Source organism: Hemitrygon akajei, chromosome 15, assembly GCF_048418815.1.
Source record: "Hemitrygon akajei chromosome 15, sHemAka1.3, whole genome shotgun sequence".
NCBI lineage: Eukaryota > Metazoa > Chordata > Chondrichthyes > Myliobatiformes > Dasyatidae > Hemitrygon > Hemitrygon akajei.
Window position 1 is genome coordinate 16,317,653 of NC_133138.1, and position 23,842 is coordinate 16,341,494.

General features: G+C 40.8%; 1 protein-coding gene across 7 annotated transcripts in view; it reads right to left on the minus strand.

The window, feature by feature from the left end:
• Positions 1 to 23,842, minus strand: part of LOC140739191 (uncharacterized) — a 139,020-nt gene that overhangs the window by 40,627 nt on the left and 74,551 nt on the right. For all 7 annotated transcript variants that reach the window (XM_073067240.1, XM_073067244.1, XM_073067241.1 and 4 more), the window contains 4 exons: positions 7,020 to 7,096; positions 3,640 to 3,686; positions 1,072 to 1,186; positions 880 to 981 (listed from right to left, as the gene is read on the minus strand). In XM_073067240.1, the coding sequence (XP_072923341.1) occupies positions 880 to 981; positions 1,072 to 1,186; positions 3,640 to 3,686; positions 7,020 to 7,096 (341 nt within the window). The remainder of the gene's footprint in view (positions 1 to 879; positions 982 to 1,071; positions 1,187 to 3,639; positions 3,687 to 7,019; positions 7,097 to 23,842) is intronic.

Here is a 23,842-nt window from a genome sequence, read left to right on the forward strand (position 1 = left end):
TGATGTAACTTGAAATTCCATTTTCTATAATATTTGCTGAGTAACATGACTACGAGACATTCATGGTCTAAAATTTTAAATTTTTTCATGGATGGATGCAATATCATTTTCTAAAGAACCTCTCTGCTCTGCATTGACTTTCTAAAAATTGGCTATTAAATACACTCAGTGGGCACTTTATTAAGTAAGCATGTAAACCTGCTTGTTAATGCAAATATCTAATCAGCCAATCGTGTGGCTACAATACAGTGACTAAAAGCATGCAGACATAGTCAAAAGGTCCAATTGTTGTTCAGATCAAACATCAGAATGGGAAAGAAATGTGATCCAAGAGATTTTGACTGTGGAATGATTGCTGGTGCCAGATGGGGTGGTTCTCAGATCTCCGAAACTGCTGATTCCCTGGGATTTTCACACCCATCAGTCCCTAGAGTTTACAGAGAAAGGTGTGAAAGACAAAAAGCATCCACTGGTCTGCTGTTCTGTGGGTGAAGATTCCTTGTTAATGAGAGAGGTTAGAGGAGAATGAGCAGACTGGTTCAAGCTGACAGGAAGGTCTGCTCAAATGACAATGCTTAACAACAGTGTTGTGCAAAGAAGATCTCTGAATGCACAACATGTCAAACCTTGAAGTGGATGTACTACAGCAGCAGAAGACCATATTGGGTTCCATTCCTGTATCTAATAAAGTACCCACAGAGTGTATTTGTCCAGAGTATGAATGACTTCCAATGATGATACGCAAATACGTACAACAACAGATAATTTTCTTTCATTTAATCATCCTAATGATATCATTTTATTTATTCAAGCCTTTGCTCCATATTAATACTTTATAAAATCATTCTTACTAAGGGCTGATCAACAAGAGTACTTTACCTTTTCAAGTGGTAACTCTATGTTTGTCAATGCACTAAATCTGAATTTGGCAATTGCTAGTTCTTCAATTGTATCTTTGTGTGGTTGAAGCTCAGAAGTGGGCTAACAAAAGAAGAAAGTTGAAATTAGGAATAAAACTTGTTTTTAAATGTTACATTCAGTGCAGAATGAATGAATTAAGTTTTCTCCAACCTCAACATAGCAAATTGGGAGCAAGCCTCTCTTTCCATTGCATTCGCCTTCATACCAGTTGTTATCCCTCTGTCTGTGGATGAAGACGATGTCTCCCTTTTTGACAGGCAATTCTCTGTAGAGATATTATTAAGTTTCATTTGGTCTTGCAACTGAACTTTTAACATTATCATATTACCACATCAAAAGAATCCATCACTTATAGATAGGTTTTCAGATGTGTTTGCCAATAATTACAGACTGAGACAATTTTAATAAACCTTCTACAATGTGAAAAGCTGGTGTACCATTTTGGAATGTTCATATGAATTACATTCAAATGCAAAAAATACAAATTGAATACTTCTATTTTAGATAAGTGGTGCATTTAATGGAAGGCCAAAACCACCGTTTACAAGCAATGTTATGTGGGAGGCACATTCTCCATGATGGCAGGGCTTGAAATGCCTGTAGCTATTTTAGGTAGCAACTTTTATTAGTCACCTCATAGAAAGATATTTTCTTTCCATTAGATTTGAACAAAGTTCATGGAAAGTAATGCTAAGGGACAATTTCTGTGGAGTCTTATTTTTGTGGTTGAATATAGTTGATTCTAAAGTTATTTTGTTCATTTCTCAACAACTTCTGCATTATTCAAAACAAGTAATATCAATGAAAGCTCTTCATTGTAGTAGGTTTACAGAATTGCATGTTTAACTTTATTCCCGTCATTTAAAGTCTTGATTGGATTACAGTTATACTCATCTAATATATTTTATGAACTTTGTACTCTGCATGTATTGGTATAGCATACTTGCGTACATGATAATTACACATATAGCATAAACATCAACTCATAACCTTTAATATTGTGTTCTGGGAATACTTGTTTACAGCTTTGTTCCATTTATACACTCAAAACTGCCTTGCATCATTCCATGTAGATAGCAATCTGTCTCTCCCAAATGGATATTATCCCCATGAATTTGCTAACAGATTATTGGATGAATCCCCGACTGTCAAAATGTAACGATGGGACTTGTATCAAAGAGTTATCTCCAATTTGTGTAATTACATTTCAGTTTCAACAGGAGCTTGATCTATGAAACATTCAAAATGCAATTTGCACCTAAAGTACATTTCTGATTTTACTACTTCAATAATTCTTACCATATTCTAAACTTCTTAACTGATTCCTAGGCCATAATTTGCTAGTAGTATTGCACCAAACCACTGGCATTGTGAACTTCCTAAGAAATCTCCAGCATGGACTCCTCATGCAGTCTGGTAGTGGAGTAATGAAATCTTGATCCGAACAATCGGAGTCCACCCTCCGAATTTAAGTCAGTTTAGACTTAATCTCAAAACTGTAAAACCTCTTCATTTGAATGGGGTATGAATAAAGGACAAGGATAAATAAACAAAACACAGCAGACACAAAATACTGGAGGAACTCAGCATGTCAAGCAGCATTTATTGAAAGAAATGAACTGTCAATGTTTTGATCCCTTTATCAGTGGTTTCGGTCTGAAGCGTCTACATCCGCTGTTCATTCTTCTCCCGTAGATGCTGCCTGACTTGCTGGGTTCTTCCAGTACTTTCTGTGTTTTGCTCTGGATTTCCAGCATCTGCAGAATTTCTTGTGTTTATAAATAAATTAAAAATAATTGAAAATATCAGCTTTTAAATTTGTTTCTTTAAAAAATTTTTGTATATGTTTAACACTTAGGTTTAACCTTGTTTATCGATCCAATAATTTCAAAACACCAACATGTCCTGAAGCATTCAAAGTCATTGGTAGCTTTGACAGTCAGTAAAGCTGAGAACATAGCTTAGTTAGCTGCCATAGTTAGCTATTATTTCTGGCCCAATTAAGTAATGACAGTCAATTATCATAGCATCATTATTAAGAATGGTTTGGCCATTTAGTATCAGAGCAGGATAATCAGGATCCACAAAAGGCAACCTTGCAGATTGTCTTGTAATACAATAACAAGTTCTTTCCCATTCTATTAACATGTTTACCAATTGAATATGGTGAATAAAATTCACTTTGTTTTTATAATCAGCTGAATTTTAATGTTGTTCAATGGGAGCAAAGTTTCTGTGATTTACATTTTCCAAAACATCACGGTGAATAACTGAAGCAGCTCAAGCAATTTTACTGACAGTTATACACCAACAACTAGAAATTGCTTATTCAAACCGAAGAAGAAAGTAAACTACTTATGTTTTTAGATACAGTAAAAGATACATACAGATTTATATTAAACATCCACTATATTAGAATTATAAACTATTTTGTTAACTTTTTTTTGGAGAAACATATGTCGGTATTTAGCCTAGTAATAAAACAATTTTGTATAAAATATTACTATGTTTAGATGATAACATCTGTACATTACATTATCTTATGTCAAAGCAAGTTATAATATTGATTGAAATTCTGTTTATGAAAAAAATGAAAGAGGAAAGAATGGCGATCTGAAGTTTATGTTTTTTGATACAGGATATGACAGGAAAATGGCACTTCACAACAATGATCACATAATTACACTGAAGTAGTAAGTAAGTTTTCTGGATACTCACTTTGACGTTTGGCCATGAAAGTCATATTTCACTCTTACAATCCATTCCTGAAACAATAAAATTCAAAGGTATTGAGTGACCAATTGGCATTAAAATTAAACGAATCCGATGACCTGCACTCAATATTTTCCTGTGCCAAATACTAAGTAAGGTGTGGTGGATGATTTATGCACAAAGGAATCCTGCAAATAACAATTTGGTCATGCCGGTTAAGTGATCTTAGCTATATGAATTGATGAATAACTGTTGGGCTGTACATTTCAGAAGAGATGATTTGCATCCTTGCGAAGGTACAGTAGTACAATTTCATATCTGATCTGAAACATGACACTGATGTCGGTGTAGCATGTCACTGACGTGTACGGTCCTTATATGGGCTTCTGATGAGGACCAAAGGCAGCACTTTTTGTTTTCTCGAAACAGTGGGAAGAAATTCCTACTGTCTAATGTTACATACCTGACCAGGAATGTGACGAATTATAAATACAGATTCATTTATTTATCACAGGTCCATCAAAACATATAGTGAAACGTGTCATTTACATTGACAACTGGCACAACCCAAGGATGTGCACGGGGCAGCCCACAAGTGTCACCACATACCCTGGTGCCAACGTAGCATGCCCACAATGTTCAGCAGAACGCACAAGCAATAACAACAATATAAAAACGACAACAAAACTACAATGGCCAAGCAAGCCCCTTACATCCCTCCATTCCACCCACCCATGCACACACACAGACTGGCCTCTAACCCCAGGGCAAGCCGGCTCTGGGCCTCTAGCTCCAATGGACAAGAAATACTGAAGTTTTCTTGAGCTAGTGTTGAATTATGGGATGATGTTGCTGAAGCACAGCAAGAGAAGTTGTGGGATAACACTTAAAAATGCATCAGAAGTTAGAATACAGACACAGAAACCACGTCAAGAATTTGCTGATGAAATGAAACAAGACAAGATTGTAAATTTGATTGTAAGTGTAAAGAGGATTGAAGGAATTAAGCTGAGCAATAAGACAGATAAAATTAAAAATTAAAAAATTCTGTCAACTTTAGTGTATATTACAGAAAAGCAGAATATTTGTTTAATGTTGAGAGATCAAGTAGTGCTGATGTTGAATGGGAGCTGGGTATGCAAGTACAGAAGATTCTAAAGAAACATACGGATGCTGTGAACAATTAAGAGAACAAATATCATGCAAGCCTTTTATAATGAGAGGATTCCCATAGAGCAGGAAGAAACATGTATTGCTATTGTGTAGGCCTTGCTGAGAGTACATACTTTGTGGACAATTTTGAATTCCTTATTAAAGAAAGACAAAAATGCCTCAGAGAGAGTGCAAGAATGTAAGACTGACAAGCAATAACTTGATAATGAATAATGAGTGAAGATGTCACTGAAACAAAAACAATTCAAAGGTTTTACAGGCCAGATGCAGGTCCCTTGACCAAGTAATCCAGGACCTGGGGCACAGTATTGGAACAACAGCTTGGGGTTTTAAGATTGAAATTTAATCACTCTAATGATGGTAAATTTTTTGAATTATTTTGGCTGGAGAACTGTGGGAGTTTATTAAAGGTACAAAGGAAAATAGAGATAATGGTAGAAAATGCCACTGATACAGGTCAGCAATGATCTTAATGAATGATGGTCGAGGTTCAGAAGCCTGGGTACCCGTCAGACCCTCTCTTGCTCCTAGTTCTTATGTTTTTGTATGTTATTATGGAGGCATAGCATGTGATTCTCTGGGTAGGATTATGCAAACAAGAAAGGAACCTGAAGGTTATGATTCCAGCTAGATAGATATCAGCATCTTTGGAGGAGGATGACGTGATTACCCACTTCAAATGATGAGATGTAATTAAAAAGAATAGGAATGATGGCATACAGTCTGAAAGCATTCAGAAGACAAATGTGTTCCTTAGCCCAACATGTTCATGCCAGCCATGGTGCCAACTAAGCTAGTCCTATTAGCCAGCATTTAGTCCAAGTCCCTCATCCATGCTATCCATGAAGCTAACCAAATGTCTCCTATTATTGTATTGCCTCAGCACTTCCCCTGACCACTTACCCCATGTACATATCACCTTCTAGATGAATAAGTTTACCTTTGGGTCCCTTTTAAATCTTTCACCTCTCATTTCAAACCTATGCTCTTTAGTTTTTAGATCCCCATCCCTAGGAGAAAAGACTATGTCCATTAACCCAATCTATACATCTCATGATTTTATCTACCTCTATAAGGTCATCCTCAATCTCCTATTAAATAATATGCTTCCTATCATTTGGGAGCTATTTGTTGCTTTGCTAAGGGTTGTTTTAGTACTAAAGCAAGAGTAAAAACGTGAATGCTAGATTAAAATATGCAGCAGCGGGAAAGAGAAACTTTAATGGGAGGTGACAACACATTCAAGGACTTGGTTAAAGAGGTACAGTAGATGATGAAAGCAGATTTGAAGTGCTGGGTGGGGGTGGGGCTTTAGCTTTGTAAATGGAGCTCCTGACGCTGACATCGAAACTGCGAAAGTAATATCAGACGTTTGAGGGGAAGATGGTGAGGATGCTGACAGCGAGCTTCACAAAGCGACAGAAGTTTTAAGCTTTTCCAGACCTTCCTAGGCATACAATTCATCCTAGTGGATATGGACTAGTCTACATATTTAATGGAAGACACCACTGCTTTCCTTAGAAGACTACTCAAAAGAGTATTGAAAGACAAAAAAAAAGGCAACAGGATTCAAGGGACTGGAACGGGCTTAGTAATCATTGCTCTCTTGCCAGGTTTGCGCTAAGCAGAGAGCCAGTGGCTCTATTGTCAAAAATCATGAATCAAGCTACTACTTTTAGACAAAGGATTTCTTTAAGAATCTTAATTGTTGCTGTGAATATTACTGCTGTTATCTGATACTGAAATAAAACATAAGACTTGTCATCCAAAGTAATACAGTATAGTTCCTCATGGTACACTACTTGATTTTAACCGACATGTGGCTGTTGTGTTTTACTATTTATTGTTGTGTTTACTATTTGTTGCATTTGTTACGTTATGATTGCTCTTGCCCCTGGGAAACGCTGTCTCATTCTGCCCTGCAGAGCTGATGTATGGTTGGAATGACAATAAAGTTTTTGAATCTTGAATCTTGAATGTCCCTTCAGATAGAAAATCACAAAATATTCACCATGTTTTCTGAATTTTACTGGGGAACACTGTAATTAGAGGAATGATGGGCAACTTATTTATTCTTTGCCATCTGTTCAACACTAACTTAACCATGTGCACAAAATTTCCTTCGTAGAAACAATGGCAAATAGTAGCAGGTTCAAAGTATAAAAGCTCCTCACAATATTCAACATACAAAGAGATTTGGGGTGTTTTGTTACCATTTTCATCTGTTGTTTTGGATCAAATATCTCCTCATGAAGTTCTTGCTTTTGGGACTGGCAACTTAGATTGGCATCTGGATGAAGAAAGAATTCCACAGTAAAAGTGAGAAATCAATCATTGTTTAATTTTGTTATCAAAGTTAGAAATATTAATAATGAACTAAAGTAGGAACGTTCTTTAATAAAGGGCACAATGTTACTTCATTATAGTGGAAAGCATGCTCTTGGTGGCTGGGATATCACTGACCGACAGTGTGATTAAATGGGACTATCAGTCTAATTATAGAAGTCACTAAAAACTCCTGATCCAAAATTCTTTGAATTCCTTGACACATAGACTACATATAATAAACAGGAAGAAAGCAAAATTCATTGCCATCGAAGATCTGGTCCATTTTTTACTTGAATTTTCAGAAAGAAATTAAGAGAAGAGTCACAGAGTAAGACAATTCTCTTTGGCCCTCTTGGTCCTCGCTAATGATATCATCCTGTCTGTGAGTCCCAGCTGCCCATATTCAGCCTATAGCCCTCCCATCTCTTAGATGTTACAGTTCTACCTGTCTCGACCACTTCCTCTGGAAGCTCATTCTAGGTACTTACTACCCTCTATGTAAAGGGTTACCTCTCAGGTCTCTTTTAACCCTCTCCCTTCTTATCTTCTATCAGTGACCTCTAGTTTTGGACTCTCCAACCCTGGGGAAAATACAATGAATTTTCACCTTATTTATAACTCTCATGAGGTTACCACTCATTCTCCTATACTCCAAGGAATAAAGATCCAGTATGGCCAACATCTTCCTATAACTCTGGCCTTCTAGACCAGGCAATTTTCTTGTAAATCTTCAGGGAATGGGGTTGAGGAGGGGTAAAAAGGATCAGTCATAATTGAATGGCGGAGCAGACTTGATGGGCCAAATGGTCTAATTCTGCTATTTCTTATGGCTATAGTCTAAATCTCTTCTGCATTCTCTCCAGCTTGACAGAGTCTTTCCTATAGCAGGGTGACTAAAACTGTACACAATAACCCAAGTGCAGCCTCACCAATGACTTACTTAACTGCAACATAATGTACCTACTCCGAAAATCAATTCCCTTACTGTTGAAGACCAGCATGCTGACCATCCTCATCCCCTGCTTATTTGCACAGCCATCTTCAGTGAACCATGTCCTTATACTCACAGGGCACTCTGTTTCACAACACTTGTGTGTACCCTGCCATGCACTGTCTAGGTCCTACTTTGGTTTGAATGTCCAAAATGCATCACCTCATCACTTCATCTAAGTTGAAATTCATTTGTCATTCCTCCCTAACTGATCAAGATTTCTTTGCAATTCATTGTAGCATTCTCCACTATCACAAGACCCTGGAGGGAAGAGGAGGATCAGTTTAACTTTTGAATAAATCAAAATTCCCAGTACTGCAACTATCTAGCCAATTGGTGCCCAAAATTCACTGCTTTACAGAAATATAGTGCAACCAGTCCAATTCTGGATTTTTTAGGCCATGGTATCAAACATTCACCCTTTCATAATAGTTTCCAAAATTACACCAATTTCTTGGTTCCACTCCAGGATTTTTGCTTATTAGTGAATGAAAAGATTGGTGTGATTTTGCTCCAGTTCCATTAATCATGTCAACAACTAGAAGGCAATATAACTCTTTCTTGCTGGAGGAGAAGTTTCTTTTGATGTTTACCTTCTTGACACTTTTATCTACTCAATTTACTCCCATTCCCTCCCCTGCCTAGGGCATGAGATTGTTAGCAGGGTATGTTTTCTCAGCTGCCAGTTGCTTTTTGATGTTTAGGTAAGCAGTCATTATTCATACATTGGCTTTGTCTTTGATTATTAATAGAATATTCTACTACAAGGATAACGTGAGTATAATCAAGAGCAGGAGTACTAACTTCCTTCTCTCTCACTAAGAAGATCTAACATTAATTTGAGTAATCTTACTGTGACTTGAAATGAAAACAACATATCAAGCATTAAATCTTGTATTTTCCTATTATGCATGATATTCTCGATAAATAAACAAACTATTAACGATACTTTCAGGGATTTTAATGCAAATTCTCATTTTACATTCTCTCAAACTAACTGTAACAGTTTAGACTACAAGCAATAACTGCTTATAAATTTACATTGATGTAATTTATTAATCTTTGTGAACTAAGGTCTTGTGGGGCCACTCTTTTCCAAGAATCATCTTTCCATGTCCATCACAACAAAGTACAATGTAGGAGAAATGGAGGCATGTGCAGCAGGTAAGGGGTTAATTGAAAATGATTTGAAACACATTCAGTTCGCTGTCCCATTCATAACGAAAATCAAGCTGTTACATAGCTTTAAACTACCTGCATATGCAAACACAACTTAGTGGTTGCCAGTATGAGTAACAGCCAATGTACACTCAGTCTCTCACAAGACACTGAGGTGTAAGTTCATTAAGAAAAGTCTCAAAGTAAAATCAATCTCCACATCTCAAATAACAGAATTATATTGGGCTTTGTGCTTCATTTAAATATTGACGAGCTATGGCCAGCCTGTTGTTAGCTGTATTCTCAATTAGGTTCTGAAAAGGAAATGCATTTTGAAAGAGTGTGACTGGGAGTTTACTGTCCATTGGGCTAAAAATTTAAAGCAGGCTTTCGTAAGGGGGCAGAATTAGCAGCATCAATTGCAGTTTAAATACAGAGCACTCTTGCAATCCAATTCTGTATTAGTTTCACAGAGGCACAGAAGTGTGGTGGTCACAGTAATGTTATTTCAGAGCCAGCTGTAAGATTGGGGTTCAATTCCTACTGTTGTCTGTAAGGAGTTTGTACATTCTTCTCTGACCACATGGGCTTCTTCCAGGTGTTCGGGTTGTCTCGCATATTACAAAGATGCTTGTTTAGGTTTAGTAAGCTGTGAGCATATTAGGTTGGTGCCAGAAGCATGGAGACATTTGCGAATTACCCAGCACAGTCCTTGCTAATCAGTAAATCTGAAGAGGACTTAAAAATTGGTGGAGATGTGAATACTGAGGAAGATTGTAAAAGGGTACAACAGGATATAGATAATTTGGAAATGGGGGCAGAGAAATGGCAGATGGAGTTTAATCCAGGTAAGTGTGAGATGAAGGGCTTTGAGAGGTCAAATGTAAGAAGATATACAGTAAGTGGCAGGACAATTAGCGGCATTGATGTACAGAGGGATCTTGTGGTGCAAGACTATTGTGTTGCCCTTAAGGCATTTATTTAGCTTTATTACATTTTCGCTTTAGTAATTCATTTGTAATTATTTTCTCGTTAAAGTTAGGGTTGATAACTACGTTGCAGTTGTTGAAGGTACTTGACAGATAGACCTCAGTATGTACGGTTGGGAGACTGTAGGTCTGACACGGTGGTCAGCAGCACAGGAGCGCCGCAGGGGACTGTGCTCTCTCCGGTCCTGTTCACCCTGTACACATCAGACTTCCAATATAACTCGGAGTCCTGCCATGTGCAGAAGTTCGCTGATGACACGGCCATAGTGGGGTGTGTCAGGAATGGACAGGAGGAGGAGTATAGGAAACTGATACAGGACTTTGTGATATGGTGCAACTCAAACTACCTGCGTCTCAATATCACCAAGACCAAGGAGATGGTGGTGGACTTTAGGAGATCTAGGCCTCATATGGAGCCAGTGATCATTAATGGAGAATGTGTGGAGCAGGTTAAGACCTACAAGTATCTGGGAGTACAGTTAGACGAGAAGCTAGATTGGACTGCCAACACAGATGCCTTGTGCAGGAAGGCACAGAGTCGACTGTACTTCCTTAGAAGGTTGGCGTCATTCAATGTCTGTAGTGAGATGCTGAAGATGTTCTATAGGTCAGTTGTGGAGAGCGCCCTCTTCTTTGTGGTGGCGTGTTGGGGAGGCAGCATTAAGAAGAGGGACGCCTCACGTCTTAATAAGCTGGTAAGGAAGGCGGGCTCTGTCGTGGGCAAAGTACTGGAGAGTATAACATCGGTAGCTGAGCGAAGGGCGCTGAGTAGGCTACGGTCAATTATGGATAACTCTGAACATCCTCTACATAGCACCATCCAGAGACAGAGAAGCAGTTTCAGCGACAGGTTGCTATCGATGCAATGCTCCTCAGACAGGATGAAGAGGTCAATACTCCCCAATGCCATTAGGCTTTACAATTCAACCGCCAGGAGTAAGATATGTTAAAGTGCCGGGGTTGATTGTATTAATGTATTTAAGTAAACTACTTAAGAACTTTTTAAAAGCTATTATTAATGCTTTTTGAGAGAGTGATTTAGATGCATATCATATTTTTACTGAGTTAAGTATTGTATGTAATTAGTTTTGCTACAACAAGTGTATGGGACATTGGAAAAAATGTTGAATTTCCCCATGGGGATGAATAAAGTATCTATCCATCTATCCATCCATCCATCCAAATTCATTATCCGTGACGTAGTATCACGGTATGTGATGACGTCACACCCAGTTTTGCCGCGTCTTGTGGGTAAGTACTGGTTTGGAGAAACGGGAAGGTGGGGGCTTGCGTGTGCAGGATCAGCGCGAGAAAAGTTCCATTTCTACGCACCAAGAAACATCATAGAAGCAATGCCGTAAGTTCATATGACAGTCGATATGTTGAAGTAAAAATGTTAATGCTGATTCTGTTAAAAGTAATGATGGTTGATAAAGTTTATTTTCTTCTGCTATTGAAAGCGTTGCTGGAAAGTTTGTGTTGAAGTGTATTTAAAGCTATTGATGGTGTAGGTAGATTCTGACTGTATGTTGTACTTTAATGAGACTTTAATGTAATATAGTTTGTTGTAGTTTTACTTTTACAAGTATTTATGATGCAAGTGTGATGCCAAGAAGGAAACAAGTACTGCATATATTTTTATTGTTTTATCAACAGTTTTCACCATATGTTAATGTGGAAGAGTGAACAGTAAACGGTTAATCTTACTTGTGATCCTGCCTTCATTGATTTCGGTTTAACCTGGTGTTAGTTCAAAGTTTCTACACTCTGCACGAGAACACTACAACTATAATTCCTTGAAGGTGGCAATAAAAGTGGATAGGTTTGCAAAGAAGACATATAGCTTGCTTTCCTTCATTGTTTAGGACATAAAAGTTGGGAAGTCTAAAGCACCTGCATAAAATTTTGTTTGGGCCGCATTGGAGTAGTGTGTGGACTTCTAGTCTCCACAGAATGATAAGGTTTTGGTGAGGGTGCAGAAATTTTTCAGGAGGATTGGAATGAATTATCCATAGAAAATTGAACAAACTTACATTGTTTCCCCCAGGGGCATCGGAAGTTAAGGGATGCCCTGAAAGAAATATCTAAAATAACGAGAGGCACAGATAGGAGAGATAGTAAGTCTTTCCCCTGGTATGGAAATATCAAATACCATATGCATAGGTTTAAGGTGAGAGGGGGAATGGTTAAAGGAGACTGGTGTGGCAAGTTTTTTTTCACACAGTGAGTGATATATGCCTCTGGAAGGTGTTGCCAGGGGAGATGGTAGAAACAAATACAATTGCAACATTTCAAAGGCATTAAGACAGACTCATGAACAGACAGAAACAAGAGGAATATATACCGTGTGCAAGCAGATATTATTATTAGTTCAGATCGGCTGATTGATGGTAGGTTGAATGGACTGTTCCTGTGCTCTCTTGTTCTATGTCACCTCAGTGACTAATGCATGGCACACTTTCATTTTATTCTAACTATTCTAAAAATCTGCATGACAAAGGAAAAGAACCGTAGTAAATTATTGTTTCAAATGTATTTTGTTACACTTATGAACTGAATCAGAATCAGCATGATACTTTTAGCATCTCAAGAGAAATATTTAAATGGCACATAACTTCTCAAAATATCATCTCAGCTTCTAAAATACTACAATAACAAGCAGCCTTTTTGATTCTGAAACTTTCTGATTTCAATCCACAGTAAGGTCATTGATCATCATTTTGCTTGTTGTACATTTCTCAGGGCTGTTCTCATCTTGAACAGAGTGATCTTATTGCAACATATCCACACCCTGGAAAAAAATTACTCAGATCCTGTCTGGTGAAACTTCTCTCTGCTAATGGGCCAGTGCCATTTTCTGTTAATTACTGATCCTAAGTTACATCAAGGAACAGCCCCGCTTCACTGAAATCTGTTCCACAGGAAGTGGTTCCTCCTGTTCTCAGAGTGTGAGTGCTCCACAGTTGTAATTAAAAACAACACATTTGAAACGTATCTGCAAGAGGAACCAAATGATGGCTATTACTCCACTAGTTAAACAAAAATACTTAAAAATCTGAAGTTGAAACTTATTACTCATTTTATGAAATTCATTTGCATAGTAAGTAGCCCCTGATTTCTAATTATTATTACATACTTGCTGAATAAAATTACAATTACATGCGTTTTAAATTAGAACATAGAACTGTACTGCCCAGTACAAGCCCTTCAGCCCACAAAGTTATGCTAACCCTTTAACCTACACCAAGATCAATATATCAAATTAACCCAATAGTGGCAAAGCACGAGTAAATTCCAAATATATTTTCTATATATAAAGGGGAAAATGAACATATTGTAAGAATAAAATAGAATGTCAGCTTCCATTGTTGTTAAAAATGCACTTCAGAATTTTCTTTTGCTCATTGGGAGAGGGGAGAAGAGAGATTATCCAGGGTGGGTGGGGTCTTCAATTATGCTGACTGCTTTACCAAGGCAGTGAAAAGTACCGAGTCCATGGCGGGTTTCCATGATGTGTTGAGCTGTGTTCACAGCCCTCTGCAGTGTCTTGCAGTTGCAATCAGAATAGTTGCCATACTAAGCTGTGATGCATCCAGATAGGATGCATTCTGGGGTGCATTGATAAAAATTGGTCAGGATCAATGGGGACATGGCATTTTTCTTTAGCTTCCTGTGGAAGTAGAGCACTGGAGAACTTCCTTGGCCATAGTGTCAGTGCGTTTAGACCAGGGCTGTTTATTGGTGATGTTCATTCCAAGGAATTTGAAGCTCTCAAAACACTCGACCTCAGCACTGTTGATGTAAGCAGCAGCATGTGCACTGCCCCCTTCCTGAAGTCAAATGATCAGTTCTTTTGTTTTGCCGACATTGAATGTTGTCATAAAACCATGTCACTAGACTCTCTGTCTCCTTCCTGTAGTCTGACTCACTTTTATTTGTATTACAGCCCACTATACTTGCATCATCTGCAGATTCGAGATGGAGTTAGAGCAGCCCATGCAGTGGTGAGAGTACAGGGAGCAGGAGAGTGAGCCGAGGATGCAGCCTTCTGAGATGCCAGTGTTATAATTATTTGCGACAGAGGAGTTGCACCCTGTTTGCAACCTGTAGGTCAGGAAGTCAAGGACCCAATTGAAAAGGAAGATGTTGAGTCCCAAGTTTAAGAGTTTGGATGTATTTTGCTTGATCATAGTATTGAAGGCAGACCTGTTGTCAATAAGCAATAGACTAATATAGTTGTGTTTTCTGTCCAGATGCTCCATTCCAGAGATGAGTGTAGGACCAGGTCAATGGTATCTGCCATAGACCCTGTTTCGGCTGTAGGCAAATTGCAATGGGCTGACGCTGGAGTTAATGTTTCCCATGTCCAGCCTCTCCAAGTACTTCATGATGGTAAACATGTGAGCCTTTCTGGGGGCTGACTCCTCTGAAGACTGATATTAGGTCTGCAACAGTGATTATGGATTTCTGATGCATTGGAGGCTGTCAGGGTGGGTAAATGCAGTCCCTTCCTCTTCTGTTCAAAGCATGCATGGAATGCGTTAAGCTCACTGGGAAGTGATGCATTGTTGTTGGCGATTCTGCCCAACTTCATTTTCTAACCCATACGGGCCGGCTAACAATAGACTTCCAGGCCGAGTGTCCTGAGCTCAAATCTGGCCGGGTTCCAAACTGGGCAGCAGTGGTAACTGTGCGGAAGAAAGGCCTGGCAATCTACTTCTGTATCTTGCCACGAAAACCCTATGGACAACTACACTATCCATAGGGTTGCCATGAGTCGACAATGACTTGATGGCACACATCAACAATAACAATAGCATTTAAGCCCTTCCATAACTGATGAATGGTCTGGGACTCAATTTTGTCACTTGGCATCCATGATAGCTTCATGGAGGTTGTGTCTCAGGCTACGTCCACACTACATCCGTAACCGAAGCTTTTTCTCTTCGTTTTTAACCTCTGTCCACACTAAAATGGCGTTTTCGTCCCCCGAAACCGGAGCTTTCAGAAACGCTTTCCAGAGCGTGTACCTTTGAAAATGCCGGATTAGCCGGATCAGTGTGGACGGGGTAACCGGAGAAATCTGAAAACGCTGTCAGACGGCAGCGCACTATTTCATTGTTTTCCTGAATGCATCCTAACAATTTCAGAACAGACGGCAATGAGACTGACGCCAGAAGAGTTAGAAATGTACTCACCAAATAATTTGACCCATAACTGACTGAATAAATAAGTATAACACACATAAAATGCTGGTGGAACACAGCAGGCCAGGCAGCATCTATAGGGAGAAGCGCTGTCGACATTTCGGGCCGAGACCCTTCGTCAGGACTAACCAAAAGGAAAGATAGTAAGAGATTTGAAAGTAGTGGGGGGAGGGGGAAATGCAAAATGATAGGAGTACACCGGAGGGGGTGGGATGAAGCTAAGAGCTGGAAATGTGATTGGCAAAAGTGATACAGAGCTGGAGAAGGGAAAGGATCATGGGACGGGAGGCCTCAGGAGAAAGAAAGGAGGGGGGGGGGGAAGCACCAGAGGGAGATGGAGAACAGGTAAACAACTAAATATGTCAGGGATGGGGTAAGAAGGGGAGGAGGGGCATTAACAGAAGTTAGAGAAGTCAATGTTCATGCCATCAGGTTGGAGGCTACCCAGCCGGTATATAAGATGTTGTTCCTCCAACCTGAGTTTGGATTCATTTTGACAATAGAGGAGGCCATGGATAGACATATCAGAATGGGAATGGGACGTGGAATTAAAATGTGTGGCCACTGGGAGATCCTGCTTTTTCTGGCGGACCGAGTGTAGGTGTTCAGCGAAACGGTCTCCTAGTCTGCGTCGGGTCTCACCAATATATAAAAGACCACACCGGGAGCACCAGACGCAGTATACCACACCAGCCGACTCACAGGTGAAGTGTCGCCTCACCTGGAAGGACTGTCTGGGGCCCTGAATGGTGGTGAGGGAGGAAGTGTAAGGGCAGGTGTAGCACTTGTTCCGTTTACAAGGATAAGTGCCAGGAGGGAGATCGGTGGGAAGGGATGGGTGGAGACGAGTGGACAAGGGAGTCGCGTAGGGAGCGATCCCTGCAAAAAGCAGAAAGAGGGGGGGAAGGGAAAAACGTGTTTGGTAGTGGGATCCCGTTGGAGGTGGCGGAAGTTACGGAGAATTATACATTGAACCTGGAGGCTGGTGGGGTGGTAGGTAAGGACAAGGGGAACCCTATCCCGAGTGGGATGGTGGGTGGATGGGGTGAGGGCAGATGTGCGGGAAATGGGAGAGATGCATTTGAGAGCAGAGTTGATGGTGGACGAAAGGAAGCCCCTTTGTTTAAAAAAGGAAGACATCTCCTTCATCCTGGAATGAAAAGCCTCAGCTTGCTCCTGCCCCACTGAACTCATTTCTGCATACCTTGACACTGTCTTATCCCCCCTTGTTTAATCTCTTCCCACCTATGTTCGTGACTCTTCTCATGCTTTGAATTTTTTCAATGATTTTAAGTTCCCTGGCCCCCACCGTCTTATTTTCACCATGGACGTCCAGTCCCTATATACCTCCATCCCCCACCGAGATGGTCTCGAAGCTCTTCACCTTTTTTTGGATTCCAGACCTAACCAATTACCCTCTACCACCACTCTCCTCCATCTAGCGGAATTAGTTCTTACTCTCAATAATTTCTCCTTTGGCTCTTCCCACTTCCTCCAAACCAAGGGTGTAGCCATGGGCACCCGTATGGGTCCCAGTTATGCCTGCCTTTTTGTTGGCTTTGCGGAACAGTCCATGTTCCAAGTCTATACTGGTATCCATCCCCCTCTTTTCCTTCGCTACATCGACGACTGCATTGGCGCTGCCTCTTGCACGCATGCTGAGCTCGTCGACTTCATTAACTTTGCCTCCAACTTTCACCCTGCCCTCAAATTTACCTGGTCCATTTCTGACACCTCCCTCCCCTTTCTTGATCTTTCTGTCTCCATCTCTGGAGACGGCATATCTACTGATATCTACTATAAGCCTACAGATTCTCACAGCTACCTGGACTATTCCTCTTCCCACCCTGTCTCTTGCAAAAAGGCTATCCCCTTCTCACAATTCCTCCGTCTCCACCGTATCTGCTCTCAGGATGAGGCTTTTCATTCCAGGACGAAGGAGATCTCTTCCTTTTTAAAACAAAGGGGCTTCCCTTCGTCCACCATCAACTCTGCTCTCAAACGCATCTCTCCCATTTCCCGCACATCTGCCCTCACCCCATCCACCCACCACCCCACTCAGGATAGGGTTCCCCTTGTCCTTACCTACCACCCCACCAGCCTCCAGGTCCAAAGTATAATTCTCCGTAACTTCCGCCACCTCCAATGGGATCCCACTACCAAACACATTTTTCCCTCCCCCCCTTTCTGCTTTTCATAGGGATCACTCCCTACGCGACTCCCTTGTCCACTGGTCCCCCCCATCCCTTCCCACCGATCTCCCTCCTGGCACTTATCCTTGTAAATGGAACAAGTGCTACACCTGCCCTTACACTTCCTCCCTCACCACCATTCAGGGCCCCAGACAGTCCTTCCAGGTGAGGCGACACTTCACCTGTGAGTCGGCTGGTGTGGTATACTGCGTCCGGTGCTCCCGGTGTGGCCTTTTATATATTGGTGAGACCCGACGCAGACTGGAAGACTGTTTCGCTGAACACCTACACTCGGTCTGCCAGAAAAAGCAGGATCTCCCAGTGGCCACACATTTTAATTCCACGTCCCATTCCCATTCTGATATGTCTATCCATGGCCTCCTCTATTGTCAAAATGAATCCAAACTCAGGTTGGAGGAACAGCATCTTATATACCGGCTGGGTAGCCTCCAACCTGATGGCATGAACATTGACTTCTCTAACTTCTGTTAATGCCCCTCCTCCCCTTCTTACCCCATCCCTGACATATTTAGTTGTTTGCCTGTTCTCCATCTCCCTCTGGTGCTCCCCCACTCCTTTCTTTCTCCTGAGGCCTCCCGTCCCATGATCCTTTCCCTTCTCCAGCTCTGTATCACTTTCACCAATCACCTTTTCAGCTCTTAGCTTCATCCCACCCCCTCCGGTCTTCTCCTATCATTTCGCATTTCCCCCTCCTCCCACTACTTTCAAATCTCTTACTATCTTTCCTTTTGGTTAGTCCTGACAAAGGGTCTCAGCCCGAAATGTTGACAGCACTTCTCCCTATAGATGCTGCCTGGCCTGCTGTGTTCTTCTAACATTTTGTGTGTGTTGTTGTTTGAATTTCCAGCATCTGCAGATTTCCTCGTGTTTGCTGAATAAATAAGTATACTCACTTTGCCCTGTTTTTTGTCCTTGCTCGTATGAAAGTGGTTTACCTATTTATGCAAGTACTTCTATGACAATAGATGTGTAACAGCCTAATGTAACATTATATGGAAATACAAGATAACACTGATGCAGACATGTTTTATACATTTAACAAGGTGCTTTATTAATGCAACAGAGTTAGTCAGTTTTTCAATGTTTGTTGTCAGTCAGGTCAATCTGTCCTTGAACTCCCTGTCGGTTGCCTCCGTACGCTCCAGTATTTGTTTTTTTTTACTTTTAAGTTCTCCTGCGCGACAGCCAACTGCTGTTTGTCATTTTAAGTTTTTCTAGTCTGTAACTACACAAACGCGCACTTCCACAGTGAGATTCGACACCAAACATGTCGCTTGTTTTCGGTAGATTTGTCCTGTGCATGCACAGTAGGAGGAGATTCATTGAAATCTCTGTTTCAATGTGGACAGAGATATTTTTAAAAACGCGTAGTGTGGACGCCTATCGTTATTAAGTGGGCACTAAAGGTATTGAGTGGCACAATCAGCAAACAAGAAACTGCCTATCCCAGTGCCTTTCAAATCTTCGTTAGGGACTTCAGTCAGGAAGAAATCTCCACCCAATTATTATTAACATATAACCTGCATTACCAGGGCTCACAAGTCACTCGGCCAATGCTATACTACAATTAGGAATACCTACCGTTCCATGCCTAGATGGCATTTCGTGAAAACTGATCATTTGGCTCTCCTCCTCCTACTTGCATACATGCAGAGGCTAAAGAGCAAGTCTCCAGAATTAAGGGCAAGAAAAGGAGGTCGTGGTGGGTAGAGAAGGGTCTGTGAGTTTGCTTTGAGTCAGTGGACTGAGTCGTGTTCAAGGACTCATCAGAACCTGAATGAATACACCAGAATTGTAAAAGACTTTATAAAAACAGTCAAGATGAGTGTGTCCCAACCAAATCGTTCAGTCTTTCCCAACCAGAAGCCCTGGATGAACTATGAGATCCCCAATTTTCTGAGGGCCAGATCAGTGGCATTAATTTCTGGTGGCCAAGTACAATACAAGAAGCCCAGGTACGATCTCCAGAAAGTCTTCTCATTTGTGAAGTGGCAACTCCAGACCAAACTTGAATCACTGAAAGATGCTTGATTACGGTGCCAGGACTTGAATGCTACTACCACTTACAAAGTGAAATGAAGCGACATGAGAGTCAATGAGGTTTAACTCCCAGAGGAACTCAATGCCTTTGAAAATCACTTTGAGCATCAAAGTATGGAAACACCTTCATGAATTCTCACAGCCTTCGATGATCCTGTGATTTCAGACTCTGAGCTGACATGAGGGTGAACACACAGAAAACATCTGGTCCAGACAGGATACCTGGCTGAGTATGAAATGCCTGTGCTGATCAACTGGCTGGAATGTTCACTGATATCTTTAACCTCTCGCTTCGGCAGTCTGAAGTACCCACCTATATCAAGAGGGCTTCAATTATACCGGAGCCTAAAACGAATGTGGTAACCTACCTCAATGACTATTGTCCAGCAGCACATTCATCCACTGTGATGAAGTGCTTTAAGAGGTTGGTGATGAAAGATATCAACTCCTGCCTAAGAAGCAACTTGAATCCTCTCCAAGTTGTCTACCGTCACAGCTGGTGAACACCAGATACCATTTCATTGGCTCTTCACTCAACCCTGTAATATCTGACAGTGAAGGTGCATCCAGTATATCAGGATGATTTTCATTGATTACAATTCAGCATTCAGTAGTGTCATCCCCTGAAAACTAATCAATAAGCTTCAAGACCAAGGCCTCAATACCTCCTTGTGTGACTGGCACCTTGATTTCCCTACTTACAGACCCCAGTCAGTTCGGATTGGCAACAACATCTCCTCTACAATCTCTATCAGTACAGGTGGACCTCAAGGTTGTGCACTTAGCCTCCTGCTCTACTCGCTTTGTACTTAAGACTCTGAGATCAGTACAGTTCCAATGCCATATTTAAGTTTTCTGATGACTCCACTGTCATTCACAGGAGGTGACAGATCAGCATATAGGAGGGAGACTGAAAATCAAGATGAATGGTGTCATAACAACAACCTCTCATTCTGGGTGAATTCAGCAGGTCGGGCAGCATCCATTGAAAGGAACAGTCAACGTTTCGGGCCAAGATCCTTCGTCAGGACAAAGGGTCCTGACGAAGGGTCTCGGCCCGAAACATTGACTGCTCCTTTCAACAGATGCTGCCCGACCTGCTGAGTTCATCCAGCTTGTTTGTACGTGTTTATTTGACCACACCATCTACAGTGCACTTTGTGTTAACCTCTCATTCAACGTCAGCAAGACTAAGGAGATGAGCATTGACTTCAGAAAGAGGAAACTGGAGGTCTATGAGCCAGTTCTTATTGAGGGATCAGAGGTAGATATGGTCAGCACTTTAAATTCCTCGGTGTTATTATTTCAGAAGATTAGTCCTGGGTCAGAAGATTAGTCCTGGGTCATGCTCTATTATGAAGAGAGCATGGCAGTGTTTTCACTTTCTTAGAAGGTAGTGAAGATCGGTGTGTCATCTAAAGCTTTGACAATAGATGTGCAGTGGAGAGTATACTGACTGGTTGCATCAAGCCTGGTGTGGAATCACCAATGCCTTTGAATGGAAATACCTACAAAAAAGTGGTGTATATTGCTTGGTCCATCATGGATAAAGCCCTCCCCACCATTGAGCACATATACATGGAATGCTGACGCAGGAAAGCAGCATCCATCAGCAGGGAGCCCCACCATCCAGGCTCTGCTCTCGTATCGCCGATGCCATCAGGAAGAAGGTACAGGAACCTCAGGACCCACATCACCAAGTTCAGGAACAGTTATTTAATCCTCAACCATTAGGCTCTCAAACCAGAGGGGATAACTTCTCTCAAATTCACTCAACCCATCACTGAACTGTTCCCACAACTTATGGTTGACTTTCAAGTAATCTTCATCTCATATTTTCAAGTTGCTTATTTATTTATTATTGTTATTTTTTTAAATCTCAACTCAGGCTGGTAAAACCTGAGGTACTGGCATAGCCAGCACACTCACTTTTCAATTGCTAGGAACTGTCAAACTATTCTAGTAGTGTTTAATATTGTGGCTTTCTGGAGATGAGTTATTAACTTCAAACTTTCTGCATAATCACTCAAAGAGTTGAACTGCATGTGCATGTAACGAGAGCTGTATAACTCATCTCCTTCTACCTTAGGGCACAAACTTATCAATCACTCCTGCTGTGGACACTTTCTGGAGGTCCAAGATCCATATGCTCCATGACCGCTGGACTAAGTGTGTAAATGTTGAAAAATAAATGTGCTAGGTTTTCTAAAATTGACTCTTTCTACCTTAGGCCACAAACTTATCAATCACCCTTTGTAACATCTTTTCTGCTCTTCTGTAAGTATATTGTGGTTATCTAAAAGGGTGACGATTAGTTGTGAGATGCATGATGTTACAATTTTATATATAGTCTGTAAACAAATATTAGGATGGTATTTTGATGAGTCATTTGTGATTTCTCCTTTTAAGTAAGCGATACATTTTATCTTCTGTCAAAAATTCAGACACATTTTCAGGATTTTTAAGAAACTTTTTAATATGTGGAAATAACTTGGAAAATGGCTAGCTTGGGTGATTGATGTTTGGTTTGAGTTGTTCTCCGACCTTATCAATCCATTCGCAAAAGTTTTTTCACCATGCTTTTCAGCTGATTGATAAGTATATAAAGGAGGACACACCACAAGTGAACACACCACAAGCACACTGATGATGTCTCCTTGTATGGTGATGAAACATTTCCAAATGGATTGCCTAGATTGGAGAACAACTCAACTCAACCATTGCTAATATGCATTAACAGGTATGTATGAAGGCAAATAAATTTGATATTCCAGTAAGTATTTTTCCAGATGTGGGTAATTTTTTAACCACTTTTAGCACATCCATTGTAACTTCAAGTCCTTGCGTGTCTTCAATTATGTGAGTGCATTCTTTTTCCTCCCTATTATTATTGTTGTTTTTTCTCTTTCTTTTTGTGTTTGCAGTTTGATGTTTTTTGCACTTTGGTTGTTTGTCTGTTCTGTTGGGTGTGGTCTTTCATTGATACTTTTGTGCTTGTATTCTAATGAATATCCACATGAAAATGAATCTCAGTATTATATGTAGTGACATATATGAACTTTGATAATAAATTCACTTTGAAGTTTGTACTTTGAACTTTGGTATAATAATGGTTGAGGAGACTTAGGCCCCATGCTAGTAGTAACATAGAAACATAGAAAACCTACAGCACAATACAGGCCCTTCGGCCCACAAAGTTGTGCAGAACATGTCCCTACCTTAGAAATTACTAGGCTTACCCATAGCCCTCTATTTTTCTAAGCTCCAAGTACCTATCCAAAAGTCTCTTAAAAGACCCCATGGTATCCGCCTCCACCACTGTTGCCGACAGCCCATTCCACCCACTCACCACTCTCTGAGTAAAAGACTTACCCCTGACATCTCCTCTGTACCTACTTCCCAGAACCTTAAACCTGTGTCCTCTTGTGGCAACCATTTCAGCCCTGGGTAAAAGCCTCTGACTGTCCACACGATCAATGCCTCTCATCATCTTATACACCTCTATCAGATCACCTCTCATCCTCTGTCATTCCAAGGAGATAAGGCTGAGTTCACTCAACCTATTCTCATAAGGCATGCTCCCCAATCCAGGCATCATCCTTGAAAATCTCCTCTGCACCCTTTCTATGGCTTCCACATCCTCCCTGTAGTGAAGCGACCAGAACTGAGCACAGTACTCCAAGTGGGGTCTGACCAGGGTCCTATATAACTGCAACATTACCTCTGGGCTCCTAAATTCAATTCCACTATTGATGAAGGCCAATACTCCGTATGCCTTCTTAACCACAGAGTCAACCTGCACAGCTGCTTTGAGCATCCTATGGACTTGGACCTCAAGATCCCTCTGATCCTCCACACTGCCAAGAGTCTTAACATTAATGCTATATTCTGCCATCATATTTGACCTACCAAAATGAACCACTTCACACTTATCTGGGTTGAACTCCACCTGCCACTTCTCAGCCCAGTTTTACATCCTATCAATGTCCCGCTGTAACCTCTGACAGCCCTCCACGCTATGCACAACACCCCCAACTTTCGTGTCATCAGCAAACTTATTAACCCATCCCTCCACTTCCTCATCCAGGTCATTTATAAAAATCACGAAGA